This window comes from Octopus sinensis, linkage group LG15, assembly GCF_006345805.1.
Source record: "Octopus sinensis linkage group LG15, ASM634580v1, whole genome shotgun sequence".
Taxonomy (NCBI): domain Eukaryota; kingdom Metazoa; phylum Mollusca; class Cephalopoda; order Octopoda; family Octopodidae; genus Octopus; species Octopus sinensis.
In genome coordinates this window covers 67,652,281-67,678,511 of record NC_043011.1, presented here as the reverse complement: position 1 = coordinate 67,678,511, position 26,231 = coordinate 67,652,281, and the positions used below count along the sequence as shown (strand labels likewise).

At 35.5% G+C, this 26,231-nt stretch overlaps 1 protein-coding gene across 5 annotated transcripts in view; it reads right to left on the bottom strand.

Annotated features, from left to right (window-relative positions):
- Positions 1 to 2,468: 2,468 nt before the first annotated feature.
- The window catches only part of LOC115219866 (zinc finger protein 318), a 62,052-nt gene continuing 38,289 nt past the window's right edge, over positions 2,469 to 26,231 (bottom strand). For all 5 annotated transcript variants that reach the window (XM_029790164.2, XM_036509804.1, XM_029790163.2 and 2 more), the window contains 4 exons: positions 22,650 to 22,771; positions 13,508 to 13,698; positions 7,764 to 7,882; positions 2,469 to 4,012 (listed from right to left, as the gene is read on the bottom strand). In XM_029790164.2, coding sequence (XP_029646024.1) covers positions 3,991 to 4,012; positions 7,764 to 7,882; positions 13,508 to 13,698; positions 22,650 to 22,771 — 454 coding nt within the window. In that variant the 3' untranslated portion in view covers positions 2,469 to 3,990. The remainder of the gene's footprint in view (positions 4,013 to 7,763; positions 7,883 to 13,507; positions 13,699 to 22,649; positions 22,772 to 26,231) is intronic.

Below are 26,231 nucleotides of genomic sequence, written 5' to 3'. Positions count from 1 at the left end.
ATGACAGCACTTTGACACGTTCAGACACAGGTCCCAATCGTTAGACCACTTCCAAATTTGGTGGAGGCATCGACGAAGATCCTCTATATCACCGCGAGGAGCGACCAGTTTGATATCGTCGGCAAATAGAAGGGTGTGTTGCGTGAGGTCGTCGGGCAAGTCATTTATGAAGACTAAGAACAACCAGGGCCCAAGCACTGAACCTTGAGGCACGCCACTGCTCGCACTGGAGACGTCGGACCGCGAACCATTAACTTGGACTTGGAAGGAGCGATCTGAGAGGAAGGCACCAACCCATCTTACAATATCCGGATGGAAACTATATTCTTGAAGCTTGACAAGTATTAGGCGGTGGTTTACCGAGTCAAGAGCTTTGGCAAAGTCCAATAAAACGATGTCAACAGCATCACTATCATCGAGGATGCGCGTCACCAATTCTTCCATTACAAGTAAGTTGGTCAAGCATGATCTCTTCGGCACGAAGCCGTGTTGGGAATCGAGATAGAGGCTGTGTTTAGGAGGTGGAGCATCATACTTTTCTTAAGATGGTTTCGAACATCTTGCTGATTATTGATGTAAGGGAAACCGGTCGGTAGTTAAGCGGGTCTTCGCGGCTCCCTTTCTTGAAAATTGGGCAGATTATCGCTGTTCTCCAGTCTGCAGGTATAACACCCGTCGCCAATGACATATTGAATAGACGTGTTAAGGGCTCGCAGATGACCGGAGCCAACGCTTTGATAACCCGTGGGTGTATGCCGTCAGGGCCGTGACCCTTGTTGACATCGAGGCCTTGAATAACACGTTTGACTTCGTCCCTCGTGATGACCAATCGAAGCATTGGAGGTACCGATCTATCAAATGGAGGGGGTTCACGACCATCATCTTGTTTGAAAATAGTTGAAAAAGCCTCGGCAAATAATTGGCTCTGTTGATAAGGGTCCTCAATCGATACGCCTGTTGAGTCTACCAACGTTGCAATCTGGCTGTTCAAGCGGGAATTCCGCTGGACATGGGCAAAGAAGGTTTTTGGATTGCTACTGGCATTTGCCGCGATTTTGTATTCATAACTGAAGCGTTCTTTCTTTTCAATTTTCACGGCTCGGTCTCGTTGAGTTTTGTACACCTCAAAAGCTGCAGTCGAATCCAGATTTTTGAATTCAGCCCAAGCAATATCTCTGAGTCGACGTTCTCGTTTAACCTTCTTCGTCACCCAGGGCTTGTGTTTCTTCTTCTTGGGAAGCCCAACGGGAACTGCCTGGTCAGTCAACCAGATTACATATGCTTTGAGGGATGACCATAGTTCGTCAACTGAGGACAACGTCATCAGGGATCGCCAGTCCAGAAGCGCGGAAGCCTCGGTTAGAATTTCAAGATTAATTGCAGAGAAGACTCTACGTGGCAGCGAAGTAGTCGTGGGCGTAGAAAAAGTTGTGTGCATGACGAACTTCAGGACCGCATGATCACTCTTGGCAAGAGGGGCGCACACAGATACGTCTGACACTGATCTTGGATAGCGGGAGAATACCAGATCTAGCATAGATGGCTGCTGCCCAGACCGATGCCTTGTCAGATATTCAACATGTTGCGATAGAAAACAATCTTCAGCCACGTCAAGAAGGGCCTGGCCGAACCGGGAAGATGTTGTACAAATTGATGCGGGCCAATCGATCGTGGGAGCGTTGAAGTCTCCTAGTACCAAACAGTCATGCGAAGCTGAAACGAATCTTATCGCTTCGAGTAAATGAGCATCGTCCTGGGGGTCGGCAAGAGGCGGCCTGTAGACAGCCAACACGGGCAGGCAAAACTCGGATAGGCTCAGCTAGCAATAGACGGCATCAAATTTTGTTGTAGGTTGAGCATTAGTGGGTAGAATACCGCTGGACGGTTTGTGCTCAGACTTAACATACACAGCAACACCTCCACCTCGCCTTTTTCCTCTGTCACATCTGAAAAGGACGTAGCCCTGCAGGTGGATTTCTGAGTCCTTTACTGCTGGAGTCAGCCAAGTCTCGGTGATAGCTATCACAACAGGGGAGTCACGTATGGCCAGTGTAAATAGTTCACTGAACTTTGGGAATAAGGAGCACGAGTTGGTATAGACGATGCTGAGCTGTAAAGTCTGAGGGGCGGGAGTTGGGGAACAAGCAGAATAAGGGGTATCAGAGATAGCATCGTTGACGGGGGTATCAACTCCACTTCGATTTGCCCTCACTTCACTTTCCCTGTCAGCACTACAGCATGGGATCAGAGGTAGGACTTGATTATCTGTCCATCTTGGATGCGTAAACCCTTCTCTCCCATTTGTTTCCTCATCTTTAGTTCGGATATATTATGATATATATATCATGCAAACACGCACACACACGTATTTATGTATTTTTATCTACTTTTCTTTCAATCTCTTTCTTAATTTTCTCTCTCCGTAATTACCCATTCTAAATATATGAGAGATAGAGATTTAAGATTTGGCAGCGATAAGGGTTTATTTGCGTCAAATGGATATTTCAAGTAATACTTCTGTCAAATGAAGATTTTAAATAATACAGTTGGAATCAAAACTATTTTTATTTATACTTATTATATAATTATTTACAATTATCTATAATTGTTAAAATATAATTATTTATAATTATTATAACGCTTTCATTGATTACTTACAAAAAAAAAAAAAATTCTGGATAAAATTTGTCGTTAGTAAGTTTTTGTAGACAAGGAAGGCAACTCTGGACTGGTGTTACATCGTCAAATTTAAACGACATTCTTATAGAAATAATTATACTAGAATCACGAAGTATATATATATTTGTGAAAATATGGAAATTTACCTTATTTAAAGAAATGAAATCAGAAACGTTAATTTTTTTAAACACGTCATCTGCATGGGAAAAGAATTGTTAATAGAGTATCAGAAATCTAATGAAAAAGTTTTTATATGGTTGAGTAAGGACATTATTTCATTACGTAGTATTATGTTCATCCTTTTGCCATCTACAGGAGACTACTACCAGTATGTTTCGGTGTTATCAGCCCTCTCCAGCCAAGAATATATTACACTGTACATGTAGTAGTAACGAGATTATCAGTAAATACAAATAGAAGGTTGTGGGTTTATGTTGTTTCTTCCCTCTCCACATAATCATTTCTAATTAAAATTTTGATACTCATTATATCAAATACACGAATGCTAACTTAACTATGGTTAATCCAATGAGATGGTGTCCCTGTATAAAGTAACCTCACCAAATATTTTAAACGTTACTTTAAATGAATTAAGGACCCACTAATAGTTTTTATAGTGAAGGACCCCAGAGAGAAAAAGTCGACTCTACACCCAGCACAAAAGTGGAAATGTTTTTTTCCTTTCTATTATTATCACTGTGGAGGTGCATTGTGGTTAGGGTGTTGGACACATGATTGTATGACTGCGGTTTCGATTCCTGGGCTGGGCGATGCATTGTATTCTTGAGTTAGACACTTCATTTCACGTTGTTCCAGTCCACTTGGGCTGGCAAAAATGAGCAATTTGCAATGGACCTGACTCTCGTCCAGGAAGTGGAGAAGGTGGGGTGGGGAATATTTACGCCAAAGAATCCGGAAACCGGTTTTCTAATCTTCTGTCTCAGGAACGACCTTTGACCCTTTTGTCTTATCACAGGTGGTTCATAAGTTGTTGTTATGGAAGACTACTCATGACAAAAAACCCTCATTTAACCTACATCGACCAACCAGCGCAATATAACTGGTATAACGCTGGAAAATCTGCCTGTTACTATGAACGATCAGGCTTATTGGACGTCCTTTGTCTGAGTTCCTTTGTAAGAAAAAGAACTTGTCACAACCATTTGAAGGAGGCAAATCCTTGTGGGTCGTAGTTATCATTGTTCTCAGCAATAGTCAGTAAGGGGCCATCTCCTTGGTTTTCTTCTCTAAAATTTTCTTCATTCACTTTTTCAGTTAGGTTGTCTGCCTCATCATCGAAGTTTGTAGTATTTACTTAATTTCTTTCTGGTTTCTGAAAGAGTAAAAGAAAATGTGGTATTTGTATGTAAATTATATATTAAGCATGGCTATGTTAACCAGAAACTTGACGTCAATGTTAATATTTATAGCAATAACAGGTTACTAAATATGTCGGAGAGACACACAATGTTGCAGAAAAGGGAAACACTTAGAGCAAACTGCAGACAGAGCCTATATCTGTTGTATTTGTATCCCATTCCTGTGCAGGAGTATTGGTCACACATCCGACACAATACTTCAAATGTATTTGCTCAAATTCTGGGCAGTAAATTAAAAAAGGCAGTAAACCTTATAATAGTCCTTTACTCATTCTTAAACTACTTTCCAATTAATTATATAACGTCTCTCTATTTATCTCTCTCCATTTCTGTATCTTTTTCTTTCTCTCTCTCTCCCTCATTCTGTCTATTTATCTCTCTCTATATACTATATCTTCACTGCAATAATAACCCCCATGGCCAGTTATTCCTTCGTTGGATACTATGATCCAGTATATTCGTCCAAGAAGTTATGCAATCACCAGAGACCGTGATTGACCCGGATTGAGCGTAAGACCTCTTGACAGCGAAGTGGCCTTCTTGACTATTCGACCAGTAATATTCATCCAAATTTCTTTGTCTCAAAAATTCCAGAAATAGATAGAAGTTGTTATCCAAGCTGTTCGATTGTCAGTTTATTTCCTTAGCAGCATACGTAAGTCAAAAGGTGCCGTAGAAGAGAATTACTAAAATGTAATTAAATTATCGACTTTATCGTCACAGTCATCACTATCACCCAATACTTATGTTTCTGCATTAAAAAGAAACTGATTGACATGACTGTAGAATAAATACAAATTTAAAAAGTTTACAGTCGAAAATTGGGAAAATTTTCTTCTAATTTTCCGAAACTGTCATCAGACAAATTTTTTTAAAGGCAGAAACATGGCGATCTCTCTCGTGCAATCTATTATTGTTGATATCTCCAAAAATAATATCAAACTCAGTGATTATATGTGTTGGAGAGTAAATAAATGTTTGCATACATGTGACAGTGATCTAGATCAGACGAACGTAAATAGTGCGCTACGCTACACTGAATCGCCAAAGAAGTATCTATGTTCGTCGCAATGCTACCTAATTGCGTCACAGATTTTTCAAAATATAATTTAAGAGTTTAGAAAAATCCATTCTAGTGCATGAGAATAAAAAAAAAGGTTATTACTCTTAAGATTGTTTTACACAAATATGATTTTAAAACGTACATTCCATGTATTTGCTCCTGATTGTAAATATGTCCATCTTTAACGAGATATCTCGCTCCATAAAATGTTTATAAGTCACATGTTAAATCATGCTGACAGTTTCTAATAAGAATGAAATAGCCCTATACGTAATTGCCATCGACCAAAAAGTTTTAGTACTTCGTAATAAGTAAACAAAATAAGAAATAAAAGTAAAATATCTGAATTATACACGCCTTTTACTACACATTTCCTTCATTTCAAATTCAAATATTTGATCCCACTATATATTGTGAAGATAGCTGGGATCACCCGATGAAAAACAGACTACACAAATATTTTGTCTATTCTTTCCTGAATTCTTAACCTTTACACCAAAGGTTAGAACAATTAACTCATTTAAGTGTTCAAATGAGAGAACAACAGCTGAAATATCAGAGTCAGCTGTTTACTCTCAAGGATTACCCAGTTCCCATAAAGTTCCGTGTGGTTATCCCAGAACTGCTGGATGAGCATAAGAAACTCTGGTAAGAAATATTTCACACATGAATATCATGCATGATTTCGGCAGATGAAACCTTGTGAGCGATGCTAATGTCAACAGAAATATATGTAATGTCCATAATGTTCCAAGATGAAATTGAGAATATCGATTATGCCATATATCTGTGGAAGAAATTAGATATTTAATTAGTACTTACGAAAATATTTTGGGACACTACGTTCTGATGTGACAGGATATTGTTGCTAAAACAATATACGACACCAAAGTACTAAGAACAGCCATTCAACAAAATATATAAAGGCTGTCGAATAAATTAATGAAATCCAATCAAAAAGGATATTAGTGCAAAAGTGGCCATCAACTAATTCAAACAAAGTACTTTGGGGTCGTAAAAGGAACAAAATATATTGTGGTTGTAAGAAGGCGAGCTGGCAGAAACGTTAGCACGCCGGGGGAAATGGTTAGCGCTATTTCATCTGTCTTAACGTTCTGAGTTCAAATTCCGCCGAGGTCGACTTTGCTTTTCGGGGTCGATAAATTAAGTACCAGTTGCGAACTGGGATCGATCTAATCGATTGGCTCCCTCTCCCAAAATTCGGACTTTGTGCCTAGAGTAGAAAAGAATATGTATCGTGGTTGTTGTTGAGGTTAGCTGTTCAGTGGATGTGAATTTTTATTGAAAATTAATGAAAAAAAGATCAACAACAGACGAATGTATAGAAATATGGTTCGTTTGCACATTTTAAATATAGATTGGTAACTCTTAACATTAGCGACTTTAATTTTGTGTTACTGCTGAGAGACAGCAGTTAATATTGCAACTGAAAATAATGCTTTCTACTAAAGGCACAGAGTTTGAGGCTTTTGTGGAGGGGGGGTAGTCAGTTACATCAATCTCAGCGCTTGCTTTGCGGCAGAAAAAGGTGCCATACCACCAAAATGATCTTGACCATATCTCTTGTTGTAAGATGACAGTGTTACCATTGCACTACTTGATCTTCTCCCTCGATCTTCTCACTTAAATTAATTGCTTAAATCTATTTACATGTTTTCATTATAACTTCATCAATTTTATATTTTTATTCAAGGTTTTTGATATCGGATCCAAGCGGAACACCTTGCTGTATTGAGAATAACGCTATAAAAAAGTGATTTTGATTCAGTAATTAGAGATAGAAAGATTAGCAGGGGTTGTGTGGTGAAGTGAGTAAAATGATCAGCCGTCAGCCTATCATGGCTCTAATTAACAAAATTTTGTTCACAATTTTTGTTATCTAACAACTCTAGGATATTCTCTTTACACGCAAAAAGCTTAAACATCTGTTGCGAGCAAGTATGATCTGGTAGCATATATCACGCTACAGCAAATTGTTTTAGATGCCTACGTAGTCAAGAGCAGATATAGATTACATTTTGATTCATCCGTCCTTGATCCAGCTGAACAACAACCTTAATAAAATTGTAAAGTCGCCTAAGAGGAAACTAAAATCTGTATACTAAATGGAATAGTGTACAAAAAGACTACAAAAATGTTAAGAAAACATCTATAATTACAACGGGGAATCTAAAGAAGAATGATGCAAATGAGTATACAAGAAATTGTTACCTTATCTATAAATTGAACACAAAATGTCAGATAATAATATGAAAAGCGTGAAGAAAAATGACACTTTACAATCTATAAGTGAAAATATAACGAAATCTACAGCAATATTACAGAAGTTATAGCAAAAAAGGGCAAAAATAGGAAGAAAATCAGGGCAAACCAGCAACGATAGACTAAAATAACACTATGGAATGGTCAAGAAATGGATCTACACAGAGATCTCTAAAAGAAACAGTCTTCAAAAAGGAACACAGGAACACAATGGAGTCAACAGAATAGAATAGCTTGAAATGTGAAAAAACAAAATGGAAATACTTCAGAAAATTATTACAAAGGTATCTCGAAAATAATCTAAATTTTACGAAAATATTGTATAGCAAAAAATATTAAGAAAGGAATTCAAAACCTACCCAGTTACCACCTGAAGTGAAAGTATCACGAATGTATTTAGAGCATGCTGTATACTTCCATCAGTCAATGGTGGGTGCGTAGATGTATATCGGTGACAGATTTCAAATACTGCGATTAGCTGGAAGAAGAAAAGACAATATATATATATATTATATATATATATATATATATATATATATATATATATATATATATATATATATATATATATATATATGTGTATGTATATATGTACGTTAGGGTGGAGTGAAAAAGGTACTTTTGAAATATGTTGCCAGAAATATATGTTTTATTGCGAAATTCTTTAAAAACAACTGTTAAAATCTGAAGTTCCTTAATTTACATTTTTCAGCTCCGCTCACTTGAAATTTTGAATAATGAGCGAAAATTCAATTTATAACACGTTTGCTGTACTTCATTTTATTTTTCACATTCATTATAACGAACCCCTTTTTCTTTATAACATCCTTTAGAAACAAGAGTATTAAATGTTCAAGCTCTAATATTTATATCTTCAAGTTACGCAACGCACTTGAAATTTTGAAATTATGTGAAATAAATAGACTTTTCGACTTTTGTTTTCTCTATTATTCGTAACACCAGGTCATCGAAAATATGTGTTAGATGAGATCTAGATTACACACACATTAAAATAAAATTACGTGTAAACCAATTTTTGATTCTTGACACGTTGATCCTGTAAAAAATATTGTTCACTCTGTGGTACATTTTGTCACAACTACAACTGCAGTTTTTAAAGGAGATGCGCTTGGAGCAGCAAATGTCAAATAAATCTTTTGTTGCATTGTTTTTAAACACATTGCCTTCTGTTTGAAACGATGGCATATTTTTACTATTTTTCACAGATTTTTGTAATGCTTGGTACCTTAGATAAAAGTTTAAGATTTTCGGTTTAACCGACTCAATCATAACGCAAGAATTATCTTTTCTGTTACAATCTCGATAATTAGTTTAATTGAAGGATCTTTCTTAATAACATTCTTTTCTTTTTCTGGTTCAAATAAAACACATTTTAGTACGTCCTTGTAAGTTGGCAAAACTCACTCGCTAAGATCACACGGAGTACAAAATATTGGGCATTCATTGTCATGGCGCTTTATTGACTTATGAGTCATCACACTCCCGTACTATTTATCGTCAATGCGGAACCTCAAAATATTAGTAAATCATATTGAATCTTGGTATGCAACCTTTTAAGTATATTATATTTACTGTTTTGCCTTCTGCTGTGTAGAAACAATATTTGTTATGACTTTATAACCCATGAAATCCAAAGTTCGACCAAAAATGGCGATGTTTAATAATTTTAATTGCGTTACGGAGCCTGAAAAAATATTTAACCACAAAATTCTTTATACACCTTTCTTTTAACCCTAATTCTCAACAAAATATCGATTTTTGGTAACAAATTTCGAAAGTTATATTTTTCGCTTCACCCTAAATTACTTATACACATATAGACACATACACAAACATACATATAACACATATATAGATATTTACATACACATATATGATAAATGTTCGTAGGAGTGTGTATGCATCTATCTATCTATCTATCTATCTATCTATCTATCTATCTATCTATCTATCTATCTATCTATCTATCTATTATCTATCTATCTATCTATCTATATGCGCGTGTATATATATATATATATATAATGTGCGATTTAAGTGAAATCAGTATGTAAAGTTTCACGTTCATTTCAATGCATCCAATGAGAAAACTGCGATGAAGACTCATATTGTAGCTCAAGTTTCCTTTCCTTAGTCTCCATGTTTAGAAAGTTCAGAGATTCCTGCAGTAAAACAAAACAAACAGGGCGAAATTGTTCCTTAATTATTTTCTTACGTCATCCGGAGGATTATGTTTTGTTATTAATGAAAAACATATCCGCTGTGGAAGGAAAACCTTATAAGCATATTACAATGTCAGATCTTCAGATAATGAATTAGTCTTTAGGATTTATACATTGTATAAACCTATTTCGGTCCTACCAGCAAGGAGCGGAAAAGTTTTAGTATAAAAATATTGCTAAGAAATATAAAAAATAAAATTAAGAAGCTAATGGATAAGCAGAGCACTGTCATAGGAATTCAAAGGATAAGCAAGGTGGCGAGATGGCAGAAATGCTAGCACGCCGGGAGAAATGCTTAGCAGCTTTTCGTCTGTCTTTATATTCTGAGCTCATGTTCCGCCGGGGTCGACTTCGCCTTTCATCCTTTCAGGGTCAATAAATTAAGCACCATTTGCGTACTGGGGTCGATCTAATTGACTGGCTCCCTCCCCCAAAATTTCGGGCCTTACGCCTAGAGTAGAAAAGAATTTAAAGAATAAGCATACAGTTAGATATACAGTTTGATATTGTAGATTTTTATCCCTCGATAATCATATTCTTACTGGATAAGGCGACGGAGTTGTCTGAAAGATATGTCAAAATTAACCGCAAACCTTGACTTTATTGCACATTCACGAAGACCCATTCTATTCAGTAAAATTCAGAAGGTGACAACTTGTTTGATGTATCGGTAACACTGCTGTCACACACATATATATATATATATATATATAGTGCTTGGAAGGAAAGTGTGTAGTGTGCGATCGTCGCATTGACCATGACAGAGAAAGCTGAGCAGAGAATCTGCATCAAATTTTGCCAAAAGCTTTGGGATACCTGCTAAGATGCCTTTGCAAAGTTTTCATCGTTCTCCACACGATCAAAGAGGTTTTAATTAGTTAGTTAGTTAAATTTTGGCTCAAAAGGCAAAAAGCAAGGCCATTTAGGGGGACATGGAGTTATGTACAGGGTGGTGTTCATGTAAAGAGTTCAGGCCACTTGTGGTCAAGGGAGACTTTGAACCGAGCGGTCGTCGGCATCTTCACCATCTCGTCCGGCAGCTTATTCCACGGATCCGCAACCCGGAACTGAAGCCCGAGTGTCTTTTTGTTCAGTTGAAAGCAGTTTTGACACAAACTTGGCAGACATGCGTCTCATATTCAAATCTTTAGTGATAATGGACTGGACTGAACAGTAACTAATCTGCACATGCTCTGATAACTCACAGATGGTGATTCTACTATTTCCCCTCACAGCTGCACGTACATTTGTGATGTTTTTCCTCAGTTCTGCTGGTTGCGGGTCTCCCAGAACGTTCGTCAATATCGACATTTTTCGGTCATCTTTGAAACGTCTAAACCACTTGTATACTTGTGTGCGGCTCATAAACTTCTCTCCATACACTTTCTGCAACCTTGCGTAGGCCTGTGATCAGCTGTCGCCATAACAACTTTATCTGTCATGGCCAATGTGACAGTATCACGGTACACACCTTCCTTCCAGGCACTGCTGTAAATAGCAGAAGTGAACTAGAACGTTAAAACTTAGTTTGCATACAGAGCAGAGTTCAAGGAGCTTCACTCTGCATGCTTTAGCTTCGTTACTATGGCAACAGTTTGAATACTTATTGATCAGACCTCGTATATGTATATGTATATCTATCTACTTATATAATAAATAATAATAATAATAATAATAATAATAATAATAATAATAATAATAAATAATAATAAAATATAAATAATAATATAAATAATAATAATAATAGAAATAATAATATAATAATAATAATAAATAATAATAATAATAATAATAATAATAATAATAATAATAATAATATAATAATATAAATATAAATAATAATATAAATAATAATAATAATAATAAATAATATAATAATAATAATAATAATAATATATAATATAATATAATATAATAAATAATAATATAATAATAATAATAATAATAATAATAATAATAATAATAATAATATAATAATAATAATATAATATAAATATAATAATAATAATATAATAATATAAATATAATAATAATATAAATAATAATAATAATAATAATAATAATAATAATAATATAAATATATAATAATAATAATAATATAATAATAATAATAATAATAATATAATATAAATAATAATATAATAATAATAATAATATAAATATAAATAATAATATAAATAATAATAATAATAATAATAATATAAATATAAATAATATAATAATAATAATAATAATAAAATATAAATAATAATAAATAATAATAATAAATAATAATAATATAAATAAAATAATAATATAAATAATAATAATAATAATAATAAGAATAATAATAATAATAATAATAATAATAATAATAATAATAATAATAATAAAATAATAATAATAATAATAATAATATAAATATAAATATAATAATAATAATAATAATAATATAAATATAATATAATAATAATAATAATATAATAATATAAATATAAATAATAATATAAATAATAATAATAATAATAATAATAATAATAATATAATAATATAATAATAATATAATAATAATAATATAAATATAATAATAATAATAATTAATAATAATAATAATAATATAATAATATAATAATAATAATAATAATAATAATAATAATATAATATATAATAATAATAATACTAATAATAATAATAATAATAATAATAATAATAATAATAATAATAATAATATAATATAAATTAATAATAATATAAATAATAATGATAATAATAATAATAATAATAATAATAATAATAATAATAATAATAATAATATAAATATAAATAATAATATAAATAATAATAATAATAATAATAATAATAATAATAATAATAAATAATAATAATAATAATAATAAATAATAATAATAATATAATATAAATAATAATATAAAATAATAATAATAATAATAATAATAATAATAATAATAATAATAATAATAATAATAATAATATAAATATAAATAATAATATAAATAATAATAATATAAAATAATAATAATAATAATATAATAATAATAATAATAATAATAATAATAATAATAATAATAATAATATAATAATAATAGACCGTTAGCTCCTACACGCATTTTTCTCTCTCCTTGTTTCTTTTCTGTGTATCTTTCTGTCGAAGAGCGTAAGCTCGAAACGTAAAAGACATGGCCTTGCTTTTTGCTTTTTGAGCCAAATAATTAACTAACTAACTTAACTAACTATTTCTATTCCTGAGTGCCATACTGATACATTTGTTTGTTTGTACTCCACCTGCCTTCGTCTTTTGTTTATTTTCGTAAACCTTCCCGTTATATATATATATATATATATATATTATATATATATATATATATATATATTTCTTTATATTAAAAACTTTTATGTATTGATTAAGTCTTTCCTCGTTTGTTTTGCAAAATAGTGGTTTTGTCTCGAATTAATATTATATATATATATATATAAGAAGCCTGTATTTCCTCATACTGCTCCACCAGACCTATGCTGTTTGTGTGTGTGTGTTTGTGTATGTGCCCATGTACGTGTATGTATGTGAGTGTGAGACAGACTAAGGGGAAGAGAGAAGGGGAGATGGAAAGAGAGAGTGAAAGCGAGCGAATCATTTTAAAGTGTGTAAATTTAGAGATAGTATTGACCATTTAAACACACACACAAAACAAAAGCCGATTCTGGATAAAGAATCAGAAGAAGTATAACATCTTCTTTATACACAAAGAGGACAGGAACAGCAGCCTTGAAATTTGAATTTTAAACAATTCATTTAAAATGGGACAGAAGTGTAGATGTTATAATTTTTTGTGAGGTAATATGAAAAATGAGATTGCAGTTACCTGTAGACCTGGTTCTTGAATTTTTGATAACAATTTCATGGCAGCTTTTTTGAAATTATCATATTCATTTAAACTAGGTTCGTATTCACCAAGAACGCAGTTGGTATTCTCCTGATATTTTTCATTAAATTCGTTACCCATCCGCGCTAAGTTGCGTCCAACTTCCTGACAGGTTGATATATTTGGTTTGTCTGATTTATGAAAATAATATATTAGTAAGAAGTATGTATGTATGTATGTATGTATGTATGTATGAATGTACGTACGTATGTATGCATGTATGTATGTATGTATGTATGCATGCATGCATGCATGCATGTATGTATGTATGTATGTATGTATGTATGTATGTATGTATGTATGTATGTATGTATGTATGAATGTACGTACGTATGTATGAATTACGTACGTATGTATGCATGTATGTATGCATGCATGCATGCATGCATGTATGTATGTATGCATGTATGTATGCATGTATGTATGTATGCATGTATGTATCTATGTATGCATGTATGCATGTATGTATGCATGTATGTATGTATGCATGTATGTATCTATGTATGCATGTATGCATGTATGTATGTATGTATGAATGTATGCATGCATGTATGCATGCATGTATGTATGCATGTATGTATCTATGTATGCATGTATGTATGTATGTATGCATGTATGCATGTATGTATGCATGTATGTATGTATGAATGTATGCATGCATGTATGCATGCATGTATGTATGTATGAATTACGTACGTATGTATGCATGTATGTATGCATGCATGCATGCATGTATGCATGTATGCATGTATGTATGTTGTATGCATGTATGTATGCATGTATGTATGTATGTATGAATGTATGCATGCATGTATGCATGTATGTATGTATGTATGTATGTATGCATGCATGCATGTATGTATGTATGTATGCATGCATGTATGTATGTATGTATGTATGTATGAATGCATGCATGCATGCATGCAAATAAGTATACACATATATACAGAAAATAAAATGCACTAGTTTTTGATTTCTATAATTTATTAATTCATTCCTAAATATGTAATTTCAGTCAAATTGCTGCAAAATGCAACATTATACATTCCAGATATTGGTTATTAACGTACAGAGCATTGACTCTGTTAATTTGTGTGTCTACAATGAGGCAATTTATCAGTCAATGCACTACATCGCAACTGAAGGCTAACAGCTAGATATTAAACCCAAAAGAAGTGAAAACGGTATGTAATAATGTACCTCGGAGCATAGAATAACATGTTTTAAATGTATTTCATTGCAATAAAATGTTTTGGAATAATTTCGTTAATCACAATAGAAAAGGAATCTAGGAAAAAATTGAAGTCAGGCACCCGTCGACGGAGGTAAGCACAGCTCCATAGGTATTGATCACACACACATACACACACGCTTTCAGTAACCATCATATCACTTCCCCTCATTTTCCATCTGCCACGTGACTGCTCCAATGCATTATCCTGGGCAACTTCCGGTTACCGTTTTGGTTATATATTTCTCACATCATTTCCGAAAGCCTTCCTTCCTTCAAATATATCTACACACCCAGCAGCCATTGCGTTAACACTTCTTTCACCCGTTACAACACCAATTCAGGACAGTTCATACCGCCATTATGATACTTGTCATCTCGTCCAGACCATTACCACACAGCATCGATCTAGACCAATGTTTCATATCATTGATAACATTTCTTCATTTAAAGCAGAATATCTTGCATTTTATGACGATTCTGTGGCTTAGGATTTCTATAGTAAAAGCAGTCAGGAGAGATAGGCCTATAGTTTTTGGCATCTGCTCTACTTCCCACTTTATGTATTGGGCATATTATTCCTTCCTTCAGCTTGCTTGGCAGTTTGCCATTCGCAAGAAAGCTCTGGAAGAGAATCTTGAGGGGTTTTGCCAGGGCATGCTTACATGCTTTGAGGAGGATTGCTGGGAAACCATCTGGACCAGCAGTTGAGTTTGTGTCCACTTTATCTATGGCTAGTAGGACATCTTTTTCGCTAATGTCAATACATTCTATTGTAACCGCCTTGCTGGTTATAGGTGAGGCGGCAAAGAAGTCCACTGGTTCGTTCACTTTTCTGTGTTCCAACGGGGTCGTAAAGATACTTTTGAACTGGTCATTCAGCATCTCACTGATCTTAGTTGGACTGTCTGTGAGGGAGCCATCCTTTTGGAGGAGGGGTCCTATCTTGTAGTGCACTGAGACTGTTTCTTTCGCGTAATGAAAGAAGGCCTTTGGGTTTGATTTAATGTTTTTTATAACCCAGGCTTCTTTGTCTGCTTTCTCCCTCACATAGGATTGTTGCAGCCTTTTTTCGATCTCCATCAGTGTTGTGTTTAGGCGGGACGTTTTGCTACTTTTGGGATGTTGTTTGAGACGATTTGCAACCTTCGTCCGTCGTCTCATGAGGATCTTCCTGTCTCTTGGAATCTTGCTCCTATTTGTTTTGGCCTTGTGCTCTGGGACAAATTTCTGGCATACGGCTTGCATAGAAGACATGAAGCATTCTAGTTTCATGTTAATGTCTGGTGTGGAGAGACATTCCGGGCAGTCCTCTCTGAGGATCTCTTTTTTCCAATCTGCTTTGTGGAAGTACAGATTGTAGAGATTTCGGGTGCTTCCTTTAGGGTGTATGTCTCTGGTTACTTTTGGCCCAATCATAGACAGCTCTCTCTCTATATATATATATAGTATATATATATACTATATATATATATATATATATATATATATATATATATATATATATATATATATATATATATATATATATATATATATATATATATACATATATATATGTATATATATATATATATATTGGCCTGCTCGCTTAGCCAGCGGGGTGGCGTCATTCGAAGGCTAAAACAATGTTAACGCATTGTGACCAGCGATGTGTAACAACATCTGATGGTCTGGTCGGTCACGTGATCACGTGATATATATATATATAATGTGAGCATATATTCCAGTTTGTGTTTTCCAAATCCACTCATAAGGCTTTTGTCAGCCCAAGGCAATAGTAGAAGACACTTAACCAAGGTATCACACTGTGGGTCTGAACCCGGAACCCTGTGGTTGCTAAACAAGCTACTTATCACACAGCCACGCCTGCACCTATTCTATTCATTATTAATATTATTTATTTATTATTATTATTTATTTTTTCGCTGTTTATTATTATTATTATTATTATTATTATTATTATTATTATTATTATTATTATTATTATCATTATTATTATTTATTTATTTATTCATTTATCATCATAATTTATTTATTTTCTGTTGTGTTTGGGGAGAGTCATTTTCTTTTCGTGCCTTATTATTTAACACACTCACTGGTCAAATTTCCAATTATAACAAAAAATAAAAAATGCAAAATTAAAAGTAAATAATCCGTGCCGGTGGAATGTGCAAAAAGATTCGAGCGAAGTCACTGCCAGTACTGCCTGACTGGCCCCCGTGCCAGTGGCACGTAAAAAGCACCCACTACATTCTCGTAATGGCTGGCGTTAGGAAGGGCACCCAGCTGTAGAAACTCTGCCAAATCAAGACTGGACCCTGGTGCAGCCATCTGGTTTGCCAGCCCTCAGTCAAAATCGTCCAACCCATGCTAGCATGATGATGATGATGATGATGATGGTGATGAAAAATATAAAAAAATATAAAAAAGAAAAACGAATAAAAAAGAATTAAGCAGAACTTTTACTGGTGAGTGTGTTAAATTATAAGGCACCAAAAGAGAATGACTCTCCCCAGGCGCAACAGAATATGCTTCAAGCACACAAACTCACATAAAGAATCTTCCAAATCAAATCCCAAAACGAAACTTATTTATTTATCATTATTTATTCATTTATTTATTTATTTATTTATTTATTTATTTATTTATTTATTTATTTATTTATTCATATCTATGTGCATGCGAGGGCGTGCGTGTGTGGAATGCGTCCCCGCTTTTGGCACTATTTTATAAGTATTACGACGCTGTGTTTAAGGTATATAAGTATCACTGCGCTGAATGTCAGACAGTTAGTGTAACATGCAAAGCAAATAAACACATAAAACGATATATGCCTTCAATTGAGTTGTCCATCTCCCATCAGAACGAAACGACACATAACATGGTGGCAGCGGACATACATACACGGGGTTGCAAAATGGCGACCCCGTCACTGTTCAGATGAATTTACATCCAACCATGAACTGGGACTCCGATGATATCGTGGAAGTGTTTAAGAAATTTAAACAGAAAACTCAACTAGCTTTCAAAAGTTTCCTGAAAGGTACAACCGCCGAAGAAAAGGTAAGCTACATCCTTTTATGGACGGGAGAGGAGGGCCTAGACCTATTCAATAGCTGGGACATGTCAGAATCGGATTGCAATAACCCAGACACACTTTTAGAGAAATTTGAAAGGCACCTAGAGCCCAGGTCGAACCATAGAATTCACAGATACGAATTCCAGGGGCCTGAAACAAGACCCACAAGAAACGATTGACAACTTCCTGTCCAGATTAAAGAATGTTGCCGAAAAATGCAAATTCAAAGATAAGGACGAAAGAATTGTTGATCAATTAATATGGGGGTGTGCTCATAAAGAAGTTCAGAAATCCCTCATAGGTAAGGACGCTCTCCAGTTGATAGAAGCAGTAGACACTGCAAGAGCATTCGAAGCCACTACCAAACAAATGACCTCACTTACCTTACAAACAAACTCACTAGGCAGCAGTGTAGATATTGTATCTAGGCACATACCCGCAAACAAAGAACATGCCAGTACTGTGGTACGGAGCATGAGTTCAATAACCGGAAGAAATATCCTGCATTCGGTACACACTGCAAAGCATGTGGAAAACCCAACCACTAGGAAAATATGTGTAGGGTAACAAAATCCCAGAAAAACAAGCCCCAATTTTCAAAGAGGAGCGGAAATAGAAAAAGAGATATACATGCCCAACAACAAGAACAAAACACCTCAGAGGAGGAATTCTTGGCAGTCGGCTCAATAAATGTGCATGAGATGGGAAATGACGACCAGAAACGAATAAACATTGACTTAAGGCTGAAGATTGACACTGGAGCCCAGAGTGATATCTTGCCTGTCAACCTCCACAAAAAGGTGTTCCCAGAACACATGACACAAGAGGATAAAGTCAAAGAAGGAATCCTCACACCAAGTGATGTAATCCTCACTGCGTACGGAGGTACCAGGATTCCACAACTGGGCAAAACAACAATCACAGGGACACACAAAGGAAAAATAATCACGTGTTCTTTTAATGTCACAAGAACAGAGGGACCAGCAATTCTTGGACACGATACCTGCAAAAAGCTAAATATTGTGTCAATCAATGGTGAAGTGAAGGCAGCTCCAAGCAGGATTGACAGAGATATGCCTATCAAAGACCGACCACCCATCACAAACAAAGAACTGATAAGCATGTACCCTGAATGATTTGACGATACAGTGCTTTGTGAAATGTCGATACCATATAACAGTCGACCCAAATATCAAACCAATTGTTCACCCACCTCGCCGCGTCCCTCTAGAACTAAAAGAGAAGCTGAAGACAGAGTTGGACAGAATGGAAAAAAAGAAATAATCACCAAAGTGACACGACCAACAGACTGGGTAAATTCAATCGTAATCAAGGAAAAACCCAATGGTACCCTACGGATATGCCTCGACCCAAGGGACCTGAACAAGGCATTAAAAAGAGAGTACCATCCAATTCCAACCCTTGAAGAAATCACACCATCATTGGCTGGGTCCAAATTATTCAGCAAACTGGATGCCAGTAATGGGTACTGGAATATAAAGATAGACGAAGAGTCATCCATGCTTACTACCTTCAACACACCATTTGGCAGATATCGATTCAACCGACTCCCATTTGGATTGAAGGTGAGCCAAGATGTTTTTCAGAGCCAAATAGATGAGACCTACCAAGGCTGCAAGGGAGCAATTGGGATAGCAGATGACATCCAAGTGCATGGCAAGGATGAGACCACACATGACTTCAATTTACATGAAGCTATGGAGAAAACCTGACAAGCAGGTATCAAATTTAATGCAGACAAGTGTGTGATAAAAGCAAAGGAGTGCAAATTCTTTGGAATTATATACTCTGCAGAGGGAGTTAAACCAGACCCCGCTAAAGTGGAAGCCATCAGAGACATCAAAGAACCCAAAGACAAGAAGGAACTCAGGAGCTTCCTGGGACTCATCCACTACATGGGAGCCTTCATACACAAGCTGGCTGGGTATGCAAATCTCCGAGATCTAAACAAATATGACGTAGAGTTTGATTGGTGTGCTTCATACACACAGGATTTCGAAGCAATCAAAAAGCTCATCAGTAAGGAGACAACTCTGCAATACTATGACAGACGCAAACCAATAATACTCCAAGTCGATGCTTCTATGAGAGGAGTTGGTGCAGCACTGATACAGGAAGGTAAACCCATTGCATATGCCTCGAAAGCTCTCTCACAGAGGCAAGGTACACAAATATTGAAAGGGAACTCCTGGCAGTAGTATATGGATGTGAAAAGTTCCATACATACCTGTATGGCAGACATTTCTATATTGAAACAGACCATCGCCCGCTAGAACAAATACATAGAAAAAACCTCACAAAAGCACCAACCAGACTGCAAAGATTACTGTTAAGGCTTCAAACATACGACTACGATATCAGGTACAAGCCAGGAAAAGACCTGATATTGGCGGATGCTCTTTCCAGACTATCCTCACGTGATAAACAGGAGATGGAAAGACTAAGCATAAACGTCCACTACATTGTAAATGTAACAACCACAAAGCTAGCAGAAATCAAAGAGGAGACCAGCAAAGATGAAGAACTCCAGCTCCTTACTCAGATGGTGATTCAGGGGTGGCCAGAAAAGAGACGTCAGGTGCAGCCCCTCATTCGTGAATATTGGACCATCCATGATGATATATCAGTGGAGAATGGAATCCTGATGACTGGACCCCGAATAATTATACCCAAGTCAATGCAAAAAGAGATTCTTGACAAGATCCACCTAGGGCATCTAGGAATGAAGAAATGCAAGCTCCGAGCCAAGTCAGCAGTATATTGGGTAGGCATGTACAAAGACATAGAAAATACAGTTTCTACATGCTGTCAAAAGTACAGAAACTCACAACAAAAGGAGGAAATGATATCTAGTGACATCCCAAGAAGACCATGGCAAACTATTGGAGTAGATCTGTTCATAGAAAACCAAGAATGGTATTTGATAATGGCCTGCTATTACTCCAAATTTCCATTTGTGAGAAAAGTGAAAGACCTGAGATTCAAAACAATCACTACAGTGGCTCGAGGACTTCTAGCAGAGCAAGGAATACCAGAGCAGATCATATGTGTCAATGGAACCTAGTTCACATCGCAAGAATTCAAAAAGCTAGCCGATGAGTATGGGTTCAATATTACAACCTCATCTCCACAGTACCTCAAAGGTCATGGGTTTATAGAAAGACAGGTGCAGACAGTGAAGAGAACACTAGTCAAATGCCGAGAGACTAAAGAAGACCCACACCTGGCACTTCTGTCCCTACGAGCGACACCACTGAGAGCTGATATGAAATCCCCAGCAGAATTGCTGAATGGCAGGAAGTACAAAACTACCCTGCCAAGTAAGATCCAACCTCCTATTGACCAGGAAGAGACAAGGGCAAAGCTAGCAGCCACTCAAGAACAATCACAGAAATATTACAACAAACATGCACAATACTTACCTGAGATACTTGGAGGACAACATGTGCATACTCAAGATCCCGTAACTAAAACATGGATCCCAGCACAGGTTGTCAGTAGAGCTGAAAATCCAAGATCATATATAATAGAAACGGAATCTGGTAGGCAGCCGAGACGCAACAGGGCCCACATCCGCCCAACACCAAAGCTGTCGCAGACAACGTGTACAACACCTGCTGCATCAGTGACAACAACCACAGAATCATCACCCCAACGGGCACCAACCACCCCTCAGCAGACAACATGTACAACACCTACTGCATCAGTGACAACACCAACAGAATTATCACCCCAACGGGCACAACCACCTATCGGTAGCCCAACAACACACTTCAGACACCGGTGCGAAGCACAAGATCCACCAGATGGAGAAAGAACATTCTGCCACCGGTTCGATACCGTTAAAAAATCTACTACTACTCTTATGGCTAGCAGACATCAGGAGACAAATAACTGCTACCATATGAATTTCATATAAAAATATACATGAACTTTCAAAACTGCTATGATTAATTTAATTTTACTCAATTTTGGTTTTCATTTTCTTATTAAATTTTTTTAGGCAATTGAAAGTAATGGTATATTTTGATAAAAATGTAAATATTTTCTCTTTTTATTCATGACAAAGGCCTTGAAAAAAAATGAAAAGATAAGTAACTAATTCTGCTAGATTACAAAGCAGAGGCAGAATACTCTCACGGTTTCTGCCGCAGGATTGCCACCTCGCGCTGACAATCCATTAGAGTAAGGAAGACTACTATATTTGTCTTCACTGCCAAAAGACCCCTTTATTTTTTCAAGAAGAAGAGATGTTACACATTCATATCTATGTGCATGCGTGGGCGTGCGTGTCTGGAATACGTCCCCGCTTTTGGCACTAATTTATAAGTACTACTACGCTATGTCTAAGGTATATAAGTATCACTGCGCTGAATGTCAGACAGTTGGTGTAACATGCAAAGCAAATAAAGACTTAAAACGATATATGCCTTCAATTGAGTTGTCCATTTCCCATCAGAACGAAACGACACATAACATATGTAATTATTATTTATTTACCATTATTATTATTATTTATGCATTTTTTGCTCTCTCTTTTCCTTTCTTTTCCAAATAAAAGGTGACACTTCCCCATTTGTTTTATACAAGACTTCACAGTCCCCTCGCTGTGCTGTTTTCAATTATAACAGGGAAAACCGGAAATAAAAAAAAGCTAATTATAAAAAAAACCCAAAAACTCTGTATTGTGTCCTTTAGGATATTGCCTTTGTACCGACTCAGTAGAAACAAGAAGAAGCGTAACTAACCAGATTTTACAATTGGGCTGTCAACTTCCCATTCATCGTCGCTTGGTTGAGCATTACGTATCTTTAAATATTCCCGTAGCAGCACTTCGGTATCACTGACAATATAGGCTGGGTCAAGTAACCTGGAATAGATATGTTCAAGAATATCATTCTGTATCTGTATGTATGTGTACACATACATTCATCCATCCATACATACATAAACATGCATATATATATATATATATATATATATATATATATATATATATATATATATATATATATATATATATATATGTATATATATATATATATATATTATATATATATATATCCTTTCTGTTGGAGCGCATCAGTTCAAAATGTAAAAGGCATTCTCACCTTCCCGAGCATTAAACTGATACAGCCCTTTGTTTACACACCCATCTTCAACTTTTGTAAATTCCAACTATATATATATACACATATATACATATTTATACACACACACACACACACACACACACATATATATATACATATATATATATACATATATATATATATATACATATATATATGTATACATATATATACATGTATATTTACATATATATACATATATATATACATATATATATATAAATTTACATATATACATACATATATACATATGCATATATACATATACATATATACATATATATATATATATACATACATGTATATACACATATATAAATACGCATATATATATACATAAATATATACAGATATATATATACATATATCTATACACATATATATATATACATATATATATATTTATACATATATATACATATATCTATACGCATATATATATATATATATATATATATATATTATATATATATATATACATATATATGTATATATATATATATATGTATAGTAAAAATATATATATATTTAAGAGCAAAATCCCCAGAGAGGAAAATTCTAATGAGACGGCGTACAAAAGTTTCAAATCGCCTAAACAAATAAATTGAAAGCAGTGAAAAGTCCCGCCTGAAAATAAAACTGCTGGAAATTGAAAAATGTCTGCAACTCTCCCATGAAAAAGAAAGAGCAGACAGAGAAGCCTGGGCTACATACAACATAAAATCTAACTCCAGAGCTTTCTACATGCATGCCAAAGAAACAGCTACGGTGCACTGTAGGATAGGGCCACTCCTTGAAGAGGATGGTACACTCACAGGAAAACCAATGAGAGTAAGTGAAATACTGAATGAGCAATTCAGGAGTGTTTTCACTCCACCCCTTGGGCATCTCCAAATCACCAATCCAACTGACTTCTTTACCACTGCAGATATAAACTCAGAGGCGGCGACGATAAATTACATCGATATAAAGGAAGACGATGTAATAAAGGCTATAGATGAAATGAAAACAGACTCAGCTACTGGCCCCGATGGATTCCCATCAATCCTTCTAAAAGTATGTAAGAGAGTCCTAGCAAGACCACTGCAGTTCCTCTTTGAGATCTTCCTTGCAACTGGCAAACTTCCAAGAAAACTGAAGGAAGGTAAAATATGCCTTATTCATAAAGGAGGTAGCAGAGCGGAGGCCAAGAACTACAGACTTATTTCTTTGACCTCACACATCAGTAAGGTCATGGAACGAATAGTCAGAAGGAAACTAATCACCTTCCTTGAAGAAAATGACTTGCGGCCTGACACCCAACATGGTTTCCGACCGGGAAGAAGCTGCTTAACTCAGCTCCTACAACACTATGACTGGGTGCTGAAGCGACTGCTCAACCACTCAAATGTGGAAGTGATATATCTCGACTTTGCAAAAGCCTTTGATAAAGTCGATCATGGAATGATATGTCACAAACTGCGTGATCTTGGCATAGTAGGAAAATTGGGAGAATGCCTTCATGACTTTCTGAATGATAGAAGTCAGGTGGTAGTAGCCAATGGGGCCACTTCCATTAACACGCAAATAGTGAGCGGTGTCCCACAAGGCACTGTTCTGGGACCACTACTGTTCATAATGGCCTTCACTGACATGCCCTCAGCCACGCAGAGAGCCACGATCACAAGTTATGCAGATGATACAAAAGTTTCACAGGCAACACAGAACCCTGAGGACACTAAGCACCTGCAATGTGAGCTGGACGAAATATACAAGTGGGCTGAAAAGAATAGCATGCAGTTCAATGCTGGAAAGTTTCAAGCTTTATACTATTAGCATGCACAACAAAATGCAATACCCAATAAATACACTGAACTGGAGGGATTGCAATCCCAGAGGCACGATCAGTGCGAGACCTGGGTATTTACATGAGTGATAATGCAACCTTTCTTGTGCATGTTGCTAAATTGGCAATGAAATGTAGGCGGCTGACCGGATGGATTCTTAGAACCTGTAGAACAAGAGACCAGGAAACCATGATGGTCCTCTGCTAGGACACTTGTCCTAAGCCACTTTGACTATTGCTCTCAGCTATGGTCACCATCCAGTGTCAAGTTAATCACAGAACTTGAGGCGATCCAACGAAGCTACACGAAGAAGATAGCCTCTGTGCAGCATATAAACTATTGGGAAAGACTCAAGAGATTGAGACTCTATTCCTTAGAGCGTAGGCGAGAAAGATATGCCATAATATACATCTGGAAGATCCTAGAAGGACTTGTCCCAAACTTTGGCATCGAGAGTTACACAAATGCCAGAACTGGGCGCCACTGCATAGTGCCAAAGGCTCCAAATTTGCCATCAAGATTTAGGACAAGATACTGTGATAGCCTAGGCTTCCGAGGCCCACAGCTCTTCAATATCCTCCCGAAGAACCTAAGAGACCTGCATGGGGTGGACGCAGATGTCTTTAAAATGAAACTGGATCTCTTCCTGTCAGGTTTACCAGATGAACCAACTTCACGGCAGGAGGTGCAGATGAGGGCAGCTGCATCGAACTCTTTTATGCACCAAATGGCATTTGCTAAAAAGCATTCGTGAAGTAAAATCATGTAGCAACACCAAATGGCGGTGCCCCAGCATGGCCACAGCTTCTGAGCTGAAACTAAATAAAAAAAATTAAAAAATAAATATATATATATATATATATATATATATATATATATATATAAAGCATTAATAAATCTCCGAACGAGATGTAAACAGTAACCGCTCGACAACGTAAAGTGTACTAGCCATCTGAATGTGGCTAGCCACTGGGGGTGGGTGTTACTGACGCTTTTAGCCCCAGGAGATCGACGTCTCCAGCTGGCCTTAGACACAATTTCTGTGCCCTTATGATATTTGCAAAGAGAGGTCATCCTCCCTCGAAAACCTAAGTGATACATACGGACTATAGTTTCAAGGTTTTTGCCTCTCGTCAACGTATGGTAAACACCGGTTTTCGATTATTTCTTTATTATGATTATAAAATCAGTACATAGAAGAACAATACAGGACATACATACAAAAAAACAGTTAAGTGGTTCGTTTAAAAATTTCCAAAATATATGGATTATTCATTATACAAAAAACTGTATTTAAATTGTCGTTTGCATTGACTAATATAACGTTACATTAGATTGAAATCTTACCGATATATTTGAAACCCCGGCAACC